Source organism: Apodemus sylvaticus, chromosome 5 (assembly GCF_947179515.1).
Source record: "Apodemus sylvaticus chromosome 5, mApoSyl1.1, whole genome shotgun sequence".
Classification (NCBI taxonomy): domain Eukaryota; kingdom Metazoa; phylum Chordata; class Mammalia; order Rodentia; family Muridae; genus Apodemus; species Apodemus sylvaticus.
In genome coordinates this window covers 135,831,959-135,854,089 of record NC_067476.1, presented here as the reverse complement: position 1 = coordinate 135,854,089, position 22,131 = coordinate 135,831,959, and the positions used below count along the sequence as shown (strand labels likewise).

The 22,131-nt window shown below is 46.8% G+C and overlaps 1 protein-coding gene across 1 annotated transcript in view; it reads right to left on the bottom strand.

Moving 5' to 3' along the window:
* Nucleotides 1-22,131, bottom strand: part of Pygb (glycogen phosphorylase B) — a 47,869-nt gene that overhangs the window by 23,275 nt on the left and 2,463 nt on the right. Inside the window, exons 2-4 of the mRNA XM_052183862.1 lie at nt 8,946-9,047; nt 3,455-3,533; nt 778-881 (exon numbers count right to left, since the gene is read on the bottom strand). Of these exons, the coding sequence (XP_052039822.1) occupies nt 778-881; nt 3,455-3,533; nt 8,946-9,047 (285 nt within the window). The remainder of the gene's footprint in view (nt 1-777; nt 882-3,454; nt 3,534-8,945; nt 9,048-22,131) is intronic.

Sequence of the window (22,131 nt, the reverse complement as noted above, 5' to 3'; positions counted from 1 at the left end):
GCAGCAGTCCCTGGTCTATCACTAAAACTTTTCAGTGCCATAGCTAGTGTGTCCTATGGAGTAATCAAAGTCAGCTACAGAAGCAGCACCCTCCCAAATGCAGGCAGCAGCAGGCCCACCCTTAGGCCAGGATCCCCAGTCCTTCCACCAGAGAGCTCCACAGGCCATGGCCCCACACAGGCCACGGCCTGCCTGCCACTTGTTGCTATCCAATCGCTGCCTCAGTGGTGCTGAAGGCAGAGGGTGGGAACCTAGGGTATAATAATTGCTTTTGTTCTAGTGTAGACAAGGTTATATTGTTTTGGAACAGGTTCTTCCTAGGCCTAGCTGGCTTAGAACTCAAAACCTGTGGCAATCCTCCTGCCTCTGGCCTCTCGGAGGGCCAGAATTACAGGCACGAGTCACCATCCTCACCTTTGCTTTTCTAGTTATCCAGTTGTCCTAGAGGATGAACCCCGGCAGAAAGACCCTTGCCCCATGTACAATCCGTCCCTGGACACCAGCACAGGGCTTGTGGTGTCCTGCCCACCACTGTTGGTGGCCCCGCCTGGGGTCTCCTGGAGTTCAAATGAACCTGTGCATCTTCCCACATGACTTCCTGTAGCCACATAGAAGCTGTTTGCCACAGACTCACACAGGACCAGCCTCGCCAGAGCCGGCTGCTTCCTGCTGTCCTGTGTTGAGAACTAGTCAGCTCTCTCCACGGAGTGCGGAGCACACTCACTTCCATGTAGGAATGAGGACTGGAAAATGATGGACACATCTAAAGTCACCCACCTGCCAGCCATTGACAATCTTTTGGTTGAAAATTCCAAATTCATAGCGGATTCCGTAGCCGTACGCAGCTAGACCCAGGGTGGCCATCGAATCAAGGAAGCAGGCTGAAAAACCCAATGGAAAAAAAAAATCACAATCCATGAACAGAACTGACTCCTGGACACCAAGGTTCCACTGGGATTTGGCCAGGGAGGTGACAGGGAGCCAGGGATGATAACCACAGCAACCGTGGGTTTCACAAAAGGCACACTGCAGTCCCCTCACCCAAGATCAGGGTACAAGTGAGGACTCCCAGAGACCCTGGTCAAGTCTTCCCACTGTCAACTTGCTCTTAAATGTGCTGAGACTTAATTTCTGTGCACTCTAAACCGACAGACAGCAGGGACTCATCTGAGCCTCTATCTGTGGGAATAAGCCACAGAAGCCAGGCCACTGATGTGTACTTCATAGCTCAGGATACTGAACACCCATGCTGCAGAGTCCCACTAGGGTCTGCAACATTAGCTGGAGCAGCACGTCAGCAAATGGGGCTCTCGTTTTGTTCCAACCCAAACCTCTTGAGAGAGGCTGGAGGGGTGGTTCTGCGGTTGAGAATATTGGTTGTTGTTGCAAACAATCCAGGTTGACTTCCCATCACCCACAAGATGGCTTACAACTGTCCTGAATTCCACTTCCAGGGAATCTGATGCCCTCCCTCTTCTGACCTCTGCAGTCAGCACATATGCATGCAGTGCACATATATCCATGTGATGCCAACAGAACACTCATACACACTATCATCTTTCTTGAAAACTCAGCCTTAAAAAAGAACTTTCTGAGAAAGAAATAAAAGTCCAAGTGTTTTGGATAAAAGTGCAGAAAAAAGCTGTGTCAAGTTTCCGACTTGGGCCAGGAATGATGGTGCATGCCTTCAATCCCAGCATCCAGGGGGCATAGAAAGGTGGAGCTTGGTGGATTTGAGGCCAGCCTAGTCTACATAGTGAGTTCCAGGCTAGCCTGCGCTGTACAGTGAGATCTTTTCTCAAAGCAGACAACCAGAAAAAAAAAAGGAGGGGGAAAATACAGAGGGTACCACGGGGAACACCAGCAAGTAAAATATACATCTGATTCACCAAATGCAAACCTTAGCAAGGGAGAGGAATGAGGAAGGCCTGGACACCTGTGCTAGACTCGATCTGGGAAAGAAACAGACCAATCAAGCCATCCTGGACTCAGGGCAGGCCAAAGAGGAGGCTGGCAGGGAGGAGGAGGGGGCTGGCAGGGAGGAGGAGGGGGCTGGCAGGGAAGAGGAGGAGGCTGGCAGGGAGGAGGAGGGGGCTGGCAGGGAGGAGGAGGGGGCTGGCAGGGAGGAGGAGGGGGCTGGCAGGGAGGAGGAGGGGGCTGGCAGGGAGGAGGAGGGGGCTGGCAGGGAAGAGGAGGAGGCTGGCAGGGAGGAGGAGGGGGCTGGCAGGGAGGAGGAGGGGGCTGGCAGGGAAGAGGAGGGGGCTGGCAGGGAGGAGGAGGGGGCTGGCAGGGAGGAGGAGGGGGATGGTAGGGAGGAGGAGGAGGCTGGCAGGGAGGAGGAGGGGGCTGGCAGGGAGGAGGCAGCATCCAGGTTCAGGCCACGCAGGACAGGTGACAAGGAAAGGTGCCTGGCATGGAGGAACATGTAAACACTGCAGCGGGCACCGAGGAAGCAGAGGTGCGCCACCCCAAGAGCAGAGGTGCAGAGATCACCTGACTGTTGCAAACCTTATTAAAGAACATTCAGGAAGGAACACAGGCTCTGAGTCCACAGATGAAGGCACTAGTGACGGCCACGTGTCATGGAGGGATGGGCCAAGAGTGGCTGAAGAGTGGAGTCTAAGACACCGAGCCTGCTCAGACCCGAAGCGGGTGGGGTGGGCAGAGCAAGTCATTTCTTTTTCTTTGATTTTTCAAAACATGGTTTCTCAGTGTAACCAGTCCTGGCTTTTTAGACCAGGCTGGCCTTCAACTCAAAGATCCACTGTCTCTGCCTCCCCAGTGCTGAGATTTGCGCCACTAGGCCTGGCTGACAAGTCATTTATGTAGATTCAAGTAAAGTTTTATTTGAAAGAAACATGATGCCTTAGAAATCGCAAAGAACTGAGTTAACATCTGAAAACACACACATATACTTTAAGGCATATCTCAGTTTATAAAAAGTCAACTTCCACAAAGGCTGGGCCTGGATACCCTTCCTCCCTCCCTCAGCCCACCACAAAGCCAGATTGCTATTTCAGCTTCTACGTTCTTTACCTAGCTTGTCCTGCCCCCAAAAGTCTGTAAAATACTCAAAGAAGTAAATGACACTTGGGGATGTTCTCAAAGATGGTAACCACACAAAGCAGTGTAGCCCAAAGCCTGGTCCTATTCTAACAAAAGCTCACTGGGCATGGGCAATACTCCTAAGGCACTGGCTTTTGAATCCTAAAAAGTTGGGGGAGGGGAGCTATGGGAACCTTCTTGGCATCACTGACCCAATGCTGACAAACATGGCTGGAAGACAATGTACATTTCCCATTTTTTTTTAATGATGGCAAAGATTTTGACACACATTTCCCCGTGTCTCTGAGGGGGACCAGTGTATGGTGATAGATGGGCGTCAGAAGCACAGGTGACGTTGGCCTTGCCCTATGACCTCCCACCAAGCCAACAGGATGCAAGACCAGATTACCTGCCAGGCGCCCCAGGCCACCATTTCCGAGGCCGGCATCCTCCTCTATCTCCTCCAGTTCCTCCAAGTCCAACCCCAGCTGCAAGCAAAAGCAGAGGTGACATTTCAGCATTATTTACTACTGCTCCTCCAGCAAACCGAAAGCATTTAAACCTTGAGTCTGATTTCTTTCAGACTGAAAATTCAAGTACAACTTAATATTAATCAATGCACAGAAGTGAAAGTTTTCAGGTATTTCAAAACCTACGAATGATGACCATTCAAAATCAGATGTATCTAGTGGGGTGTGGTGACCCTTTCTGTAATCCCAGCACTCAGGAGGTTAAAGTAAGAGGGTTCCCAGTGCAAGGCCGGCCAGGGCTACGTACATAGTAAGATCCCTACAGAGAAAAGAAGAGTTCGATAGTTACAAATGCTTCATCGCACCCGGCCACCAACCAACGTATAGTGAGCAGACCCAACGAGCTGCGGAAGTATCATTCTGATGAAATTCAATGTACCTATTTTTTTTCTGTTGTTTCTTTTTTGCTTTTTTAATTGTCAAAATACTGCTGCCCCCATACAAGGTGTGGTGATTTGGATAGAAATGGGCCCCAAAGACTCATCATGTGTTTGAACACTTGGCCCATAGGGAGTGGAGGGAGGGGCACTAGCTGGAGGTAAGGCCTTCTGGAGTAGGTGTGGCCTTGGCGGATAGGTATATCACTTTGAGGGCGGGCTTGGTTTGCAACAAGCCAGTTGACTTCCTGCTGCCTGCAGATCTGGGTGTGGGACTCTCAGCTCCTCCTCCAGCTCTGCGTCAGCTTGCTCTCTGCCAAGCTTCCTGTCATGACCATAACAGACCAAGCCTCTGAAACTGTAAGCCCCAATTAGACGTGTTCCTTTATAAGAGTTGCCGTGGTCCTGGTGTCTCTTCACAGCAACAGAAACCCTAACTAAGACACAAGGTCATGACGATTTACCACCACATAGTCCTCTGAAACACTGACAGCGTTAACTCCCACAGCCAGGTCTTCTACTACATTAACCTCCTGATTGCTGGAATTATGGGAGTACACACCTATATTCTTTCCCTTTTTATGAAGATTTGTGTGTGTGTGTGTGTGTGTGTGTGTGCACTCGTGCGCATGTATATGCTATGTATGAACGATGTTCACAGAGGTCAGAAGAGGGAGCCTGATTTCCTGGAGTTGGAGTTACAGATGGTTATGAGCCATTTCATAGACCTAGAACTTGAATCCTCTACAAGAGCAGAACGCACTCTTAAGCACTGAGCTATCATCCCATACCCAAATCCATTCCAAGGCAAAAAAGCAAAACAAAACAAAAACCAAAAGCATAGGCAATAAGAAAAAAAAAAAATCAAACAAAAGAACTGCATAAAATTTCTAAACCTTCTGAATCAAAGGACACTATCAACAAGGTAAAAAGACAACTTAAAGAATGGAAGAAAAAAATCTGTAAGCCGCATATCTGATAGAAGATTAGTATCCAGAATAAACAGGGAAATCTAGAAACTGAGTCTCAAGAAACAAGCAACCCGACTCAAAAGTGGACAATTATACTTAAATTGATTTTGTTCCAAAGATAAACAAATTCCCACTAAGCACAATTCACTCACCACCGACTTTCAAGAAAAGGCAAATCACAGCCACTAGGAAGTCAGAAATGCCACTCAGTGGGACAACACTTGCCTGGCACACACAGGGCTTCAAGGTCAAGGCCCAGCATCGCAAAGGAGAAAGAGCAGACGCTGTAACCGTACACTTCTACTGTAGTCTTAAAACTCCTAACTGCAGGCTCTGCTGGAGCTATGTGTATGCTTGTGTTCGTGGCACCATTATTTGTGATGTCAGAACGCAGGCACAGCCGTGGTCAGGGACAGATGAGTAAGTGAAACATGGCACACACATATAATAACGTATACTCAGCCTTGACCAGCAACGGGGGAGACCCAGGCCCCAAGGAGAGACAGAAACGCTGAGATGACCAGGACCAGCAGTGCCTCGGTTTTGCTGGCCTCACTGAATCAGGTGCTGTACTGAGGATTTTGTATCTATGATTTAATACTTGCAACCTAATGTCTTTGCTTTTGCAAGGAAATTAAGATTGCTCTTGTGTTCAGCTGGAACTACTATGGGAAATATGTGTTCCTACAGGATACAGCCAGTTGCCTACATAAAAATATGTATAAAGCAGTTACTTTATTTAAAAAAAAAATGAGTGCAATGAAGGACCAACTCACACTGCCACACAGGTGACCCTTCAGGACACCGTGTAAGGATACCCTGCAGCTATACTCATGAAATACCCAGAATAGCCAAATGCAGAAAGCCGTGGTGGCTTCCGGGGGCTGAGCTGGGTAAGGCATAGTTTGGAAAATATGCAGGTTCTGCAGATGTGGTTATGACGGCAGCAAATGTGGTGAATGTCCTAAACGACGTTCAACTACACACGAAAAATAAATAGCTAAGATGGGAAGCTTTATATAATACAAACTTTCCCAGCAATGATTTTAAATTGGAAAAGAGATTTACCCTCAACATGCAGGTTTATTTCTGGGCTCTTGATTCTATTCGGTGACTGCTATAAGCGACTTTCTGCCAGCGCGATCCAGGCTCAATGGACTGCGGCTTTATGGTAAGTTCTGGAATTAGGAAGTGTGGATCTCCTACTGTTTTTTTTTTTTGGGGAAGTTCACCCAGATATGCAGATTATCTTATCAGACTCTGTGACAAAACTGGCAGGGATTTTGAAGAGGACTGGACTGAATCTACAGATCACTGAGGAGAGCTTTGCATCTTAACAATACTAGGTCCTCCAAGCTGTTAACAAAAAAATGTCTTCATTTTTAAACCTTCCTTAGTTTCTTTCAACTTGCTTTCAGAGTTTAAGTGCTGCATAGGGGTGAGGGAGGCCTATTTTTTGTAATATTTACACCTGCTTTTTTTTGGTGCTTCTATAAGCAGAACTACCATGTTAGTTTCACTTTGGATGTTAATCAGCTGATATATTAAGATATCGATAGTTTCTGCAGATCAGTCCTCTATCTGAAAACCCAAGGTACTCACTCCCTGGCCAGGTCTAGTACTTCTTTATGGATGTCTTATGATTTTCTAGTTCTGTCATCTGTGTGTAGATGGCTTTACCTCTTTCTAATCTGGATGCTTTTCATTTCTAGTTCTTGCCTAGCTACCTATCCAGAACCTACTGCTGTAGGGCATTGAGACCCATTGTGAAGACATCCTTGCGCTATTAGCAAAAGCAAGTTAAATCTAAGATGGGAGACACAAGGGGGAAGACGACAGAAACTCTGTAGGATAAATCTGTTTCCCAACAAATAAACCATAAAACAGAGGAATAAAACAAAAACAAAGAGGTGCACATATAAATTAAGAGAAATTTAGGAGATGTCTCAATCAACTTCAAACACTCTGTTTTAGAAGTTCTAAGGTAATCTGGGGCTGGAGAAACAGGTCAGCATTTAAGAGTACTGGATGGGGCTGGAGAGATGGCTCAGTGGTTAAGAGCACTGACTGCTCTACCAGAGAGGTCCTGAGTTCAATTCCCAGGAGCCACATGTTGGCTCACAACCATTTGTAATGGGACCCAATGCCCTGTTCTGGTGTTTCTGAAGACAGCAAAATAAATCTTTAAAACAAACAAACAAACAAACAAAAACAAAACAAAAAAAAAAAAAAAACAAAAAAAAGAGTACTGGATGTTGTACCAGAGGACAAAGACTCAGTTTCCTACATCCACAGGGTAGCTCATAACTGTCTGTAACTCTAATTCCATGGGATATGATGCCCTCTACTGGTCACAATGGGTACTGCATGCAAATAGTGCACAAAACACCCATATGCATAAAAAAACTGAAAAACTAAAATTAAAAAGAAATTCTTTGGGGCTTTGATTGTCTACACCTTTAATCCCAGCACTTGGAAGGCAGAGGCAGGTTGATCTCTGCATTTGAAGCCAGCCTGGTCTACGGAGTGAGTTCCAGGACAGCTAGGGCTGCACAGAAAATCCTTATCTCAAAAAGGAGGGGGGGGGGGGAAGGGAGGAAGAGGAAGAAGGGAGGAAGAAGAAGAAGAGAAGGAGGATGAAGAGGAGGAGGAACAGGAGGAGGAGGAAGAGGAACAGGAAGAGGAAGAGGAACAGGAGGAACAGAAGGGGGAAGAAGAGGAAGAAGAAGAGGAGGAAGAGGAAGAGGAGGAGAAGGAGGAGGAGGAGGAGGAAGAAAAAGAAGAAGCATTTAGAGCAGTTTATAGATTGCCTGAAAAGCTGGTGTTACTAAGAATTATGGTCAGTATCTTAAGGGTCGTCACAGGGTGGGCGTGTCTGAGAGTCCTTGTTTTCTAGAGATGATATTGAAGCCCTGAGTTAAAGCTGATGAGAATACTGTTCATATGTACTTAAACTTTTCTGTACTGTAAACTGTTTTCCACAGTGCTGTTGATAAGTTGCCTCAGAAGAAAGCTGTTTCTTTTGAAGACCTGGTTGTGAGAGCACACGGTTTGCATGCTATCCCTTGAGAGGTGACGGGACCATGCAAGCTGGGACCTCACGAATGTGCTGAGCCACTGAGGAATGCGCAGGCTGAGGAAAGAGCGCCAGGGAGGTCTGGTTAGAAGAAATGGGTCCACGCAGGAAGGCGTGCCCCAAGAGCGTGTCGTGGCCCCGCGTCTCCATCTTTGACTGCTGACTCTGGGAAGAAGTGAGCAGCCTCCCCTGCCCCAGGCGTGAGCCACCAAGATTAAACACACCTGATAGTGGCGTCATCACACGCAGTGCTGCCTGTCTCAGACCCGCTGAAACCGGGAACCAAAATGAATCTTTCTTACTTTAGAGGTGTCTGACTTATTTTTTCACAGCAATGGAATGGTGACTAACACCCTCAGAAGGAGAGAGGTGGCCTCCAACAAGGCCTATACTCACGCTAGATTTAGGTCCCTACCAGGCCCCCCAACTCCTCCTGCCTAATCGCTGAACAAGGCAGGTGGGGTGCTGTGGCATGGGGTGGGGGGACCCCTCTCTAAAACCTTCATGTAGCCATTCTGCATGGTCTCACTACAGAACTTCCCCATCTAAGACCAGTGTAGAGAGGAGAGAGTGAAGAGAGTCTGGGAGATAATCATAGCTCTGCTGAGGCTACAAACAACCTGTGTAAAATTAGTACAAAGAAAATGCCTGAACAGTTGGCTTCTTCCATGAGAGGGGGGCACTTCCACACCTGCACAGCACAATGGATGTCTGGAGATCGGAGACGGAAACCAAATGGATCATGACATATTCAAAACCTACCTGTGGGCTGGGAGAGGGGAGTACATTTCTAGAAACTTCCAAACCATCATCATTACTCAACCAGTCTTCCCATAATAATCCCACTTATTATCTTCCCTTACGGTCTTACGTTCTCCCCTTGAGGAAGGGGTGTGCTCTTTCCTGGCAGGGTAGAACATGCCAGGGCACAGGTGTCCTAACATACCTGGTAAGTGGCTTCATCACATGCGGTCTGAAGGCCCAGGTTCACCATGGTGTTCTGCAGCGTGCGACCCATGTAGAATTCCAGGGAAAGGTAATAGATGCGCTGAAGACAGAAAACAGAATCTTAGTTTCCCATTCTGTCCGCAAACAGGAGACACACAGCAAGAAGGGAGTCTCGAAGCACCCAGGCAGGATTTTCATGTGACCCCTGACTGGCAGGGTAGCTCTGCTCTCCTGACTCTCCAGTGCCCAGAACTGATCTCCTCTAACGGAGGACTTAGGTCATCCCAGAATCTGAGAAGAGCCTTCTTCACTGGCCCGCAGATCCCACAGCAAGATCTAGGCTGGTGAGCTAGGCTGGCCTCTTACAGGCTGTGTGCCCTGAGATTGGCTCTGTTCTCAACATGAAATAAAACAGCCTACAAAGGAGGAAGTGTTTCCAAGTATTAAATATAAACAGGCATGGTGTGTGTTCCTGTTGTTCAGTTGCTTGGGAGGCTGAGGCAGGGGGATGACTTAAGCCCAGAAGTCTGAAAGCAACCTGGGTGACATGGTGAGATTCAATGTCTCTTAGGGTGGCTTCTTAAGCCCACCAGAAGCACACAATAAACAGGAATGCAGACACTAGCAAACCTAGGAAAGGCATCATTCCCTCAAGGCAAAGACTGGTTTTTGCTGGCTGTGAGGTAGATCTCCTTACTGTGAGGTATGGTGTGTGTGTGCTTGACTTAGTGAGGTGTTTGAACTTGGACTGTGGCCACACACAGTGCTACCAGTCATGGCCACACACAGTGCCTACCCGACTCAACAGGTTCTAGGAGCTACTGTCAAGACTCAGAAATCAATACCACACCAACAGGTGCTGACCTGCAGAGACATCTTGGAAGGCACTTCAGAACGGTACATTCCAAGACAGGGGATGGCTCTTAGCCAAGTTCCTTTATCTACCTGGTCAGAGTCCCCCAAAGAGGAAGATGATGCTTCTATCTCCTGACTGACATTCTGTGAGCCACAAAGCACTGACTCCTCAATAACAAAGACTGACACTGACCGCCACGTTCCTGGGTTGACTTGTGTTGCCCTCTGTCCTCTCCCTCAGGACCACTCAGCACTGCAGAGAACCAACCCCCCCCCCCAAAATGTTGCTGAGTCCAAGGAATCTGGCGCCCTCTTCTGGCTCTTGCAAGCACCAGGCACAAATGCAATATCCTTACATACAACAATCACACATACATTCAGTTTAAAAAGCTCAGGGGTAGAGTACTTGACCTACAAGGCAGTGGGCTTAATCCCTGCTACAAAGAAAGACTAGGGAGGACAGGAGACTGTTCAGACTGGCAGGTGCCAAAGGCTCTAAGGACAATGCTTAGATGGGTAACAACGGAACGCTATGGATGTGCTTAGCAGTGCGATGAATGTGGTGCTCTTGGTTGTGCTGCCGAATGCACGACTCTGTGAACTCCCCCCGTACTCTCCCCCAGCTCCCTTCTCCCACAGTTTCAGATCAAACCCAGGACTTCCCGTATGCTAAGCAGGGCCTGGGAGTACTCAGGAGGCAGAAGCAGGTGGAGCACTATAAGTTAGAGCCCAACCTCATCTATACAGCCGAGTTCCAGGACAGCCAGAGTCCCATGGTAAGTCCTTGCCTCAAGCAAGCAAGTAAACAAACAAACAAACAAACAAGAAAACAGCCAATGAATAAATGAATGAACGAATAGAATAAAGTAAAGAAGCCAATACTCTGGATAGCAAAGATAGAAAATGTCTCAAGGGCCACTTCCAACCAAGGGGTAGTAAGGGACAGGTGTCCACTGTGAGTCCTACCACCTGAGGCCAAGGAAAGGCACACCACAGGCTCTACAACTGCACAGCACCCACGTGTTCTCATAGCAGATGCTCATGAGCGCACACACTTCAATGTGATCTTTCTCACTCAAAGGACACACTCAAAAACACCTTAAAAGAATTCCCTTAGCAGTCCCAGGGAATGGTGCTCACCTGAAAACCAGGCAGGAAGGTGGGACAGGAAATATAATAGGCAAAACCTCACAGCATCTTCCACAGGATTAAAGGTCATGAATGAAAACCACCCCACGCCACTCCAAACATCTAGAATCACAAAGGATCTAACTAACACAGACAAGAAGGAAAAACCAGACAGAGGAAAACGAAACCACATCTTTGGCCTCTTCAAGCACCTGCACTGGAGAGCCAGCTCGCACAGACGAGAGCCAGCTCGCACAGACGCAAGGTGAGTGTAGAGATAGTCCTGTAATTCCAGACAGGACGCAGAGACAGGAGGACCACAAGTTCAAGGTACAATGTATTGAGAAGAAAAGGGTGAAGGAGAAAAGGGAGAAAGGAGAGAGTGGGAGAGAACAAAAACAAAGAGGTTTTTGTTTGTTTGTTTGGTTTTTTTTTTGCGGGATTTGGAATGCTTAACCTATGAAACAATGTATCTGCGCACTGAAACATAACATGGTCAAAACAAAAACTCACCCCTCGAAGGTTATCTTGGAATCAAAAAATAGCAAAGCCAGAATCAAAAATGTGGCTGAGTGAGACTGAAAAACATGGACATGAAAAGAATTAAAGGGAAAAAAATACTGATAATGATGAGAAAAAACACCCAACACGGGCACAGTCAAGTGTCCCAGAACAGGAAATATAATGTCAAAAGGAGACAATTCCCAGAACACTAAAGCTAACCATTGAAAACAATATATTAAAAAAAGAAATCACAAAGTTAGAGTTTGGTCTCTGATCCCCCATTCTTTGTTTAATTAAATGAATTAATTCTGAATTTCTATCCAAATTTCAGTATCTTTTAAATGACAGAAGCATATTGCCGGTAAGTAGCGAGTCCTTGGACACCTGCTAATCACACCTATAATCACACCTGCTAATCACACCTATAATCACACCTGCTGTAACAACTGGTTCACAGACCATTGCTTCTTGCTTTTTAATCGCTTTATGCTTTATTTGCACTACACTTGAGCCAACATATTACTTTATAGAGTTTCCATAGTGCAAAGGAAGCCACAAGTCCTGTCTGGGCGAGGCTTATAACAAATGTGAAAGTGTGCAGAGGCCCGCCAGATCGCAGCTGCCTGGGTCAGCCCTGCGCGCTCAGGGTCCACACAGCAATTCTTCTACACTGAAGACTGGGTGCATCCTGCATTCCCAGCCTTATCTAAGTGTGAGCGCCTCCAAAATTCTCAACAGATGCCTAAAAATAAAGTCTACATGGGTTGAGCACCTCTTAGCTGACATTTTCTTTTCTTTTTTCTGTTTGGGGTTGGGGAGAGATGTTGGCATAGTCAGACCCATGCAAATACTCTAAACTCACAAACCTAAAAACACGTCTGGTTCTATGCATTTGTGATAAGAGACTGTCAACCAATATGCACCATGTTTTTCCAAAATATTTGTGAGTATGTATTTATATGTGTGCTTAGCTTATAAATCAATAGCAAAATGAAAAGAAAATATAACATTGTTATTTGATAATAACAAGGAATACACTCTAGTGATTGTGGTGCCTCTCTAAAATATCTTACTTTGTAACACATATCACCAACTCCAACATAGTTTTTTTTCTTTCCTTGGGTCAAGAATGTTCACCTGTTTGTGTAAAGGAAGCTCTGTACAGCTTCTATTTGACATGAAAATTGCCAGCATTGCCCTGTGCTTTGGGGCCAGCCAATAAAGTCACTTGAAGACACTATGCTCTGGAAATAGTCCACGTGACAACTACAAGCACCACAAAATGGCTTAAGGGACAACTGGAATATGCTGGACAAAGGAAAGATGTACAACACAGGCAAATCAAGGAATGGCGGCAGGAGCCTACTGCAGTGCTCTCTGAACAGTGTACAAATGAAAATTTATGGTGTTGTCAATACCGGAAATGGATGGATTACCTCTTTTTGACTTATTAGTCAGAGGGGTCTCATAGATCTACCTCCCAAACATTACAAGCCATTGCTCTTTGTTACTCCCCAACACACACACACACACACACACACACACACACCACACACCAAGGACCTGATGAATAGCACCTATAGCACCACATACCTGAGTTATGGGACGTGTAGAAATTAAGCTAATGCCAACTGGAAGCCGCACCCTTACTGGCTTTCACAGCGCCGGGCACAGCAGCAAGCTGCCTCCAAGTTCTTAGCTTTACATCAGCGTGCTCATCGTCTACATCACATCCACTCCCTCCAAGGCTCAGAGACGAGCATGGGAGAGGGAGCAGAATGAGTTTAAGTTCAGGCGGTCTGCATGGAAACACTGTTCGCTGGACAGAAACAGCCACTGATGCCTGAACTCCTAGCAGCTGTGTCTGCATGCACACACACTGCACAGTATCAAGCCAGCCACAATCCTGGCACAAACATGGGGCAAGGCCGGGGTGGGGGCTCAAGAAGTCCCACCCCTGACTGAAAAGATCTTGGCAACCGATGGCTGATGAGGGCCGGAGAATGAGTTTTTGTCAGAGATGGTCCCTCTCACAGGCTACCCGTATTTCAGTAGATGGCCCTACATGTCTGTACGTATAGATAGTACTTAGTAGACTTGGTGTATCTAAAAAAGGGGGGGGGACATAAAAAGCCCATGAAGTTAAGAAGAAAAGCTTTATGGGGTTTATTTCTAGAATTCTCCATTTAACACCATAAGAGTACAGTTGACTTTGATTTTTTTTGTCTTGTTTTTCAAGACAGGGTTTCTCTGTGTGGTCCTGACTGTCCTGGAACTCACTCTGTAGACCAGGCTGGCTTCAAACTCAGAAATCCACCTGCCTCTGCCTCCCAAGTGTACAGTTGACTTTGAAAGCACAGGTAAGGTGACAATGGGGTGTTAACTGTATATATAGGCCTGTGTATCCCCATTTATCTACTGTTGAGTTCTCCCTAAGAGTCTATAAAAAGCTGACCAGTTAGGAGGATGATCTTTTTTTAATGTTCTATTCAGCTTTCCTAAAAACTGTGTGCATGTGTGTGTGTGTGTGTGTGTTATGTATGTGTCCAAGTGTGGGCATGTATGTTCCATGATGGATACGTGGAGGTCAGCTGACATCTTTTTGGAGTGAGCTCTCACCTCCCGCCTTGTTGGGATAGCCTCTCTGTTTCTGCTGCTGCACTGCATCTTTCAGTCAAGCTTGCCTATGGCCTCCAGGGAAGTCTCCTGTCTCCATCTCCTGTCTCAGTACTAATACTACAGATGCATGCGGCCAGATCCAGGCCTTACTGGCCTTCCAGGGATCTGAACTCAGGCCTTCTTACTTGCACAGTAAGCTCTTCTACCCATTGAACCATCCCACCAGCATTTTTTTTTTAAGACACGGGTCTCACTGTGTGGCTGACTAGCCTGGACCTCTCTCTGTAGGATAGGCCGCCAGCCTTGAACTCAGAGATACTCCTGCCTCTGCTTCCCAAGTGCTGGGATTAAAGGCAAGCACCACCATGTTCAGCCCCAAATCTATATTTTTGAAGTTGCTCCAGTTTGTCCTTTCTGCCAAAATTTGTACCTTCCAGCCAGCACTGTGGAAAGAAATGTGAATCTCAAGAGAATAGACTCAGGCTCCCAAACCCATACTGGCCCTACACCTGAAACCTCCAATTCCATTTTCCCTCCAAGTTGATCGCTACCAGGCAGCTTCCTCCACACGAGTGGAGAAGCCACTCGCCAAGGACAGCCAGAAGCACCGGTTAACCAATGGGAGCCTTGGCCTTGACAGTTGCGAGATGCTTTTTTTTAGGGTTTCTGCAACTTGCTTTTTAAAGCTGTTCTTATTCCCTCATCTGTGTTGATAATGTTTTCCCCGTTTCCTTAAGATGGCAGAACGAAATCCTGCAGCTTAAAGAAGCTTGCTGGAAGAGCCAGCCAAGAATATGGACAGACTTGATGGTTCAAATGGAAGGCCAGTCCAGTCCAGGGTGGCCTGCCTTGGCCAGCTGGGTGCTCAGTACAAAGAGTTCACCCTTTGAGCACAACACAGCCATCCTGGGGTTTCCAAGGTGCCAGCCTGGGGCTCACCCATCACACCACTTCAAAGGGTCAGTGCAGAACTCAGTCAGTTACCCTGGGAAGCAGCTGTGAGGACACTTGTCCAAGCTCTCGGAAGTCGCTCTTCCATGTTCCGCCTCGCAGTCCTGCCTGCTCTTCAGGACCACGGTGCTCTGGGCTTGCCTGCTCAGGGACACGGCTGAGTCCTCGCCTAATCCAGTCAGAGAATGGAGGCAGCATCCCTAAACCCTTGCTCCACTGCCAGCCCTTCTCTGGAACTTGTCTATCTAAGTATACATAGTGCTAAGCCTGTGTGTGGAGATCGCTTCTGTAGTGTTTAAGCATGGAACCCCGACGTTTTGCTCATGTATGCAAGTGCTATACACGACCCATGAGCCACACACTCTTCAAGCCCCTACTAGGAAAACCACAAAAAAGCACTAATGAAGCTCTCTGGCTATGCAGCTAGAAATCTGAACACAATACTACACAAGAACAAGTGACCTGCCAAAGGAGCCTTCGAAGGTAGAGGAGTCTACAGAAATGGAGTTGAATACCAGCAGGTGGAGCTGTAATATATATATTTACATTGTTTTCTGTTTTTTTTTGGGGGGGGGGGGTTTGAGACAAGATCTAGCTGGGTACCTCTGGCTGGCCCTGAACTTAAAATTCTCTTGCCTCACCTAAGTGTTGAAATTACAGACATGTGCCATCACTACCACACCTGGTCTAATCAACAACTGGGCCTTTTAGATGTCACCATCCTCAACTAACTCCTTTTCCCTCTTCTGAACAAAATCCTTAATGAAGAGTCCCCATTTGCAGAAATAGCATTTGCAGAAATGGCTGGGCACCCTGCTGGAAAAGGAAGGAGAATTTTCCAACTCTGGCCACAAAACAAAGACTTGGGCAACTGCCTTCATCAAGATAATCAAGGCTGTAGGCAGCTGGTCAGAGATCTACCTTCTTGTTCCCAGGATCGCGATGGCAACACTTCTTGTCTATCTGGTTCTGCACATTTTTCCCTCGACTCAGGGCACAGAGTAGCAGCCATCACCAGACTACTGTTGCCTGTCGAAAGGCACTAATATGACACGGGCACACAATGACAGACCAGTGAGCAGTGTTCCATAGGCCAGGCTCTGGGAAGGCAACTTGCCCCTTTAGACACAGAGAGCCATACCAGGGCCTAGGTCTTTGCCCTCCTGCTTCCTCCCTATAAGATGAACAAGGCCCAGACATTTTCCCAGTGTGAACGGAGGTCTAATGAGATAGGAAACACTAGCTAAGGAAGGATCCTCCTGTCTGACAGACAAGGCCTGCCCTTACCTTCTAACCATAGCACAGTCTCCATACAACAGCATCTCAGTTCTTGTGTGTTTGGGGGGACGGGGTGTCACTCCTAGGTCAGCCTTACAAACCATGGCATCTGCCACAGGATATGTGGCCTGCCTGCCACAACTCCCTCGACCTTACTTGATAAGTACTGTGGGGAAGACTGTATGAGTCGTGGAAATCTTATTTTGAGAAAAGCTTTCACTATGTACATGAGGCCAGCATCGACTCACAGAACTCTGCCTGTCTCTGCCTCCCAAGTGCAGGGACTAAAGATATGCACCACATACTCAGCCTCTTGCAAATCTTAAAACTATCAACATGACACTAAAGCTGTAAAAGTCACAGAATGGCTCAGGGGTAGAATGTTTGCTGGCCATGATCAACACCCTGAGTTCAAAACCGAGCACCAAAAAAAGTGTGTGTGTGTGTGTGTGTGTGTGTGTGTGTGTGCATGGAAGGGGAATCTGTATACATCTATGTGGGTATCTAGAGGCCAGAGGAAGGCAGCAGGTGTCCTACTCTACCTACTATCACTCTCCACCGTATCTCTTTGAGGCAAGGTCTTTCTGGGATCCCCAATATATTTAGGAATTACTTTTATCATTTTAAATGAGATGTTTGTATGTGGGTCTGTATATAGCTATGTGCAGGGGTATCAGTGCCTGTGGAGACCAGAGGTCTGATCGCACTAGAGCTGGAGTTATAGGCAGTTGGGAGCCATCCGATGTGAGTACTGGGATGCACTCAGGTCCTTTGCAAAAGCAGCAAGTTTTCTTAACTGCTGAGTAATCTCCCCCACACCGCCCCCAACCCCTATATTTTTAATGAAAAAAATCATTTTAAAATATTTGAGGTAAAGAGGTGAGGTCAACATCTACAGGTTCTATATGTTAGAAGACCTCCAGAGAAATAAAACCAACGAACAGTACACCCTGGATGGAAGGCTCCAGGGATGACTGCACAGTACCAGATCAAACTCTGCAGGTCAGAGCAGGGCAGACCAGGCTGGCAGAACTGCAAGGCCAGTCCATAAGCAACCAGTGAGCAGGATTCCTTCCTCAAGGTTTTTAGGCCCTTGCAGAATGCACCAAGGTATATATATTTGGTCTTCATGGCCAAAGCACCTAAACCCTTGTTTTATTTTTCTCATTTTTCTAAATGGTAAGAGTAATAAATTGAAAATGAACACTGTTGGGAACACGTGGCATGGACCTATAAACCCAGCAGAGAGGCAGAGATGGAAGGATTTGGAGGTGTGAGCCATCTGGGGTCTACACAGTGACCCTTTGCCTCAAAAATAACAAAAGGCAAAGCGAAGGAGTGGAGTGTCTTTTGTTATCCAGCCACATCTGTTTCTGTTCATGAGGTATCTGCAAGCAAGCCAGAAGAATGGAGACTGACTGAGGTGATTAGTGGCTGGAGAGTTCGGACTCAGTGGGACCTTGGCCTTGCTATCTAGATGAGGATGAGCCTGAATCGATTCCCCTGACCCACTAGAGTGCTGGGATCATAGTGTATGCTGCCACACCCTATTTAATTCCTGGATCAAGCCCAGCCTTTTGTGCTCGCCAGGCAAGCATTCCATCAGCAGAATTGAATCCTTCTCCCCGCCCCCCCCTTTTTTTTTTACTCTAAACTTCATGGCTTTACATCATTCTGAAATTCTTCTCTGAAGCAGGCAAGAACCCAGATTTACTCAAATTAAGTCTATGGTAGTTTGACTAGAAATGGTTCCCATAGACTCATATATTTGAATGCTTGGTTACCAGGGGGTGGCATGATTAGGAAGTGTGGACCTGGGGGCTGGGGGGAGGGGAGGAGATGCATCCCTGCAGATGGGCTTTGGAATTTCAAACTCTTGAGCCAGGTCCAGTGTCCCTCTCTCTCTCTCTTACTGCCTGCTGATCTGGATGTAGAATTCTCAAGCTAATTCCCCAGAGCCGTGTCTACCTGCCTGCCTGCCTTCATGGGGACACTGGACTGTAAGCCAGCCCCAATTAAATACTTTCTTTAATAAGAGTTACTGTGGTCATGGTATGTCTTCACAGCAATACATTGACCAAGACAGTAGCAATTACATTTTTAATTAAATTAAAGCTAAATGCCGTGGTATATGCCCATAATCCCAGGCAGGCTAAGGTGGGAAGATCACAAGTTTCAAAGCCAACTAAAGGAGATGTGTCTTACAACAAATAAAATGTAAAATCAAATCTACGGATTTAAGTGTTAATCTCACCCCAAAACCATCTTCCTGTAAATCAGGACAATGTTACTGTCTGGGCACCGTGTCCCAGCCGAGTTTACACATAAAATTAACCTTCATAGCCTATAAGAGCAAAGGCCAAAGGTGCATGCTTACTGACAGGAGTCTCCTGGTCAACACTGAACAGCTCACCAGTCTGAGGCCAAAGACTCGCGTTATCTGCTGCTGGGGAAGCCTGCTAGAGAGAAAGATCACCTTCAAACACACAAGTGGGAACACATCAGGAGACTAGCAATGCCAAGAAGATTCTAGCATTAGCTCCCACTGTTTATGAACTCTAACAAAGCCCCAGATGCGGTGCTCACAGAATGCCCAGGCTGCTGGATTTCCTTCTCAGCAGCTGGTCCAAACACACTGCAAGAGCATGCAAAGTCACTGCGATTATCTTCTTAGAAGAGCTGGCTTTCCTCAACCTACCGACACCATCAAGCCTCACACTTGTGTTACCAAACTACCAGGTCAACTGTCCACAGGTTACTGAACTGGGTTTTCAAAGACCTACACAAAGACCAAGCACCTGCTCACCATACACATGACAGCAACATGGTTTTGTTGACTCTTGTAAATGCATTTAATCTGCCATTTGCTTTGGTGGCCAGAACTGAGTTTAGTTCCTGACTTCAAACCCAAACATAAGGCATCCTCTGTGCTTGCTAGTTACAAAGAGAAGTAGGCACCTGGAGGGGCAGATGCCACAGTCAAGGCGCATTCAAATATCGTCTCCTTTATTTTTAGCAAAACTTTCATAATACAGACTGCAAATGCCAAGACCATCACTTTAATCTTTTTCTTTTTTGAGACAAGGTCTCACGCTTTAGTATTTTAAATGTGTGATCCCTGGCCTTGAAATGAGTATACTCAGGAGTCCACTAGTTAACAGAGCATGCTTAGGAGTAAACCAGCCCCAGTGTATCCACAGGCCTCGGGAATAACATTTCAATGCCTGCTCTGTTCTGAGAGGGCATTAACTTCCCGACTCTCCTTGTTTGCTGTATATCTTAAGTCTTTTTCTACCCATGTCTTGGCTATGCTTATTTTAGCTTTGGAACTCACCAAGATTCAGATCCACAGTGTTTGGCTACTCCAGTGTCTTACTTTCATTGAGGCCTTCTACTAATGTGAACCTTTCATGTTACATCTTGCTCAAATCTTTCCAGATAGAGTTTGATTATTGGTCTCCTTCTCCTCTTCCTCCTCCTCTTTCTCCTCATTTTTTGTCTCCTCCTCCTCCTCCTCCTCCTCATTTTTGGTTTCCTCCTCCTCCTTCTCCTTCTCCTCCTCAATTTTGGTCTCCTCCTCCTCCTCGTCCTCTTCCTCCTCCTCATTTTTGGTCTCCTCCTTCTCCTTCTCCTCCTCCTCCTCATTTTTGGTCTTCTCCTCCTCCTCTTCTCATTCTTCCTCCTCCCTCTCTCCCTCTTCCCCCAAGAAGGGGCTTTACTGGATAGCCCTGGCTAAGCCTAGAACTCACTATGTAGACCAGGCCTGGAACTCAGAAACAAGCCTGCCCATCCCTCAACAGCATGTGCCACCACACCAAGTGAGATACTGGTTTTTGAGACAGGGTCTCTTGCACGGTTCATGCTGATCTCAAACTTGCTATGTAACCAAAGATGGCCTTGAACTCGTATGGCTCCTAGCATTCCTGGATAAAGGGAATGTCAACATTAAATGGGGACAGTTTACAAGCAAGCATAAAACCTGACCATGCTAGAATGACAAAAGCTTCAAAAATAGACTACCTAGCTCAACTCTCTTTGTTTTAAAGATAAAAAACATGAGGCTAAGAAAGGCTACAACCTAGCTAGCTGGTGTGTGGTAAGCACTCAAGGCCATCCTGGACTACACAGAGAGACCCCACCTAAACAGGGGTGAGGTGGGGGTGGGTGTCAACCCAAACACACAATAGCATATTACAAAGTGGGGAAATGGGAAAGATCAGGATGGAAAGGAACTAAGGTCTGAGAGTGTTCACACTGCTCAGTGAAAAGCGTACCCAGAATGCTCCAGCCCTTAGGTTTGATCTCTAATTCCACCAAGTAAGACAAAAATTGTAAAAGGGGTTAATCTTAGGTCCTTTGCTGCACAGGACTTCTGGTCCCTAAATTGCGTGCTCTCCAAGGGGCAGCTATTTCAGGATGAACGTCTAGACCTTGTCCAAAAATTACGAGAATCTACACTATGAGTGTAATTACTGCTAGGGCTGGAGTCATGAATCCGTGGCTAAAGCACCGGCTGCTCTTCCAGAGGAAACTGGGCTCAATCTCAAGCACCCACATGGCAGGCAGGTCACAACTGTCTGTAGCTCAGCGTCCAGGAGAGTCCATCGCCCTCTTCTGGCCTCCGTCGACACCAGGCTTGACACTGCTGTACAGAAATAAGTGGAGGCAAAACACCAAAACACATAACAAGCGACACAATTAAGAAAAAACAAAGCCGGGCGGTGGTGGCGCACGCCTGTAATCCTAGCACTCTGGGAGGCAGAGGCAGGTGGATTTCTGAGTTCGAGGCCAGCCTGGTCTACAGAGTGAGTTCCAGGACAGCCAGGGCTACACAGAGAAACCCTGTCTCAAAAAAAAAAAAAAAAAAAAAAAAAAAAAACCAAATCCAAAAAACCAAAAAAAAAAAAAAAAAAAAAAAAAAAAAAAAGAAAAAACAAAAGCGCCATGCCACTAAGTACAAGAAAAATCGCCAGCCATGGACGGGTCTAGGAAAGTCTTAGGGGCCCGTGCACTCTAAGACCGAACAAAAGGAAGGCTTTAAAAACTAGGAGCTGCCAAGGCGACTCAGCAGGTGAAGGCGACAGCCACCAACCCAAGCCAAGTAGTATTCCCAGGACCCACGTGCCAGAAGGAAAGAACTGATTTTTGAAAGTTCTCCTCTGGCCTGACAAGAATTATGGTGGGGTATGCAACTGCTTCATGCATATGTGTACACACATTCACACACTCACACACACACACACACACACACACACGGAAGTTTTGCATACAATAAGAACTAAGTTAGAAAAAAAGCCCCAAATGTTTCTGCCAGTGCAGAGCAAGGATACAGAAAACAAACTGAGCCACACTTCCAATGTAATCTGTGAAACCTCAGTTAGCCCGGCCCTGCTAGCTCATCAGTGTTTTCTAACCTTCCCCGCAGCAAGCTGTGGAGTTGCACATCTGCAAAAGAAGAAATAATAAAAGCACTGCTTTATCAAATAAGCCATGAGCCGTGTGGGCTCGCATCCCTCAGGCGCTGCCAGAGCTGATGACTCTGAGGTGTTTTGTTGGAAGTACACTCCTCACACGGTGCAGGCTGACTGTCAGCATCAGTTGCTCAGACAAACACTGAAAACCAGGGTATCAAACACTCTAAGCTGGGCTTTACCACTGTGCCATACCTCTCCTGTTTCTTGAATAAGATAGGGGATTATGCCAAGGGTACCTCAAACTCTGGGGTAGCTGAGCCTACGGTAACACACCATCATACCTGTTGGACAGACTGCTGCCCACAGAGACATTTCCTTAATCCCTGGACTCACCACAGCAGAAGCCCTACAGTGTCCTCCAACTCCTGGGAAATG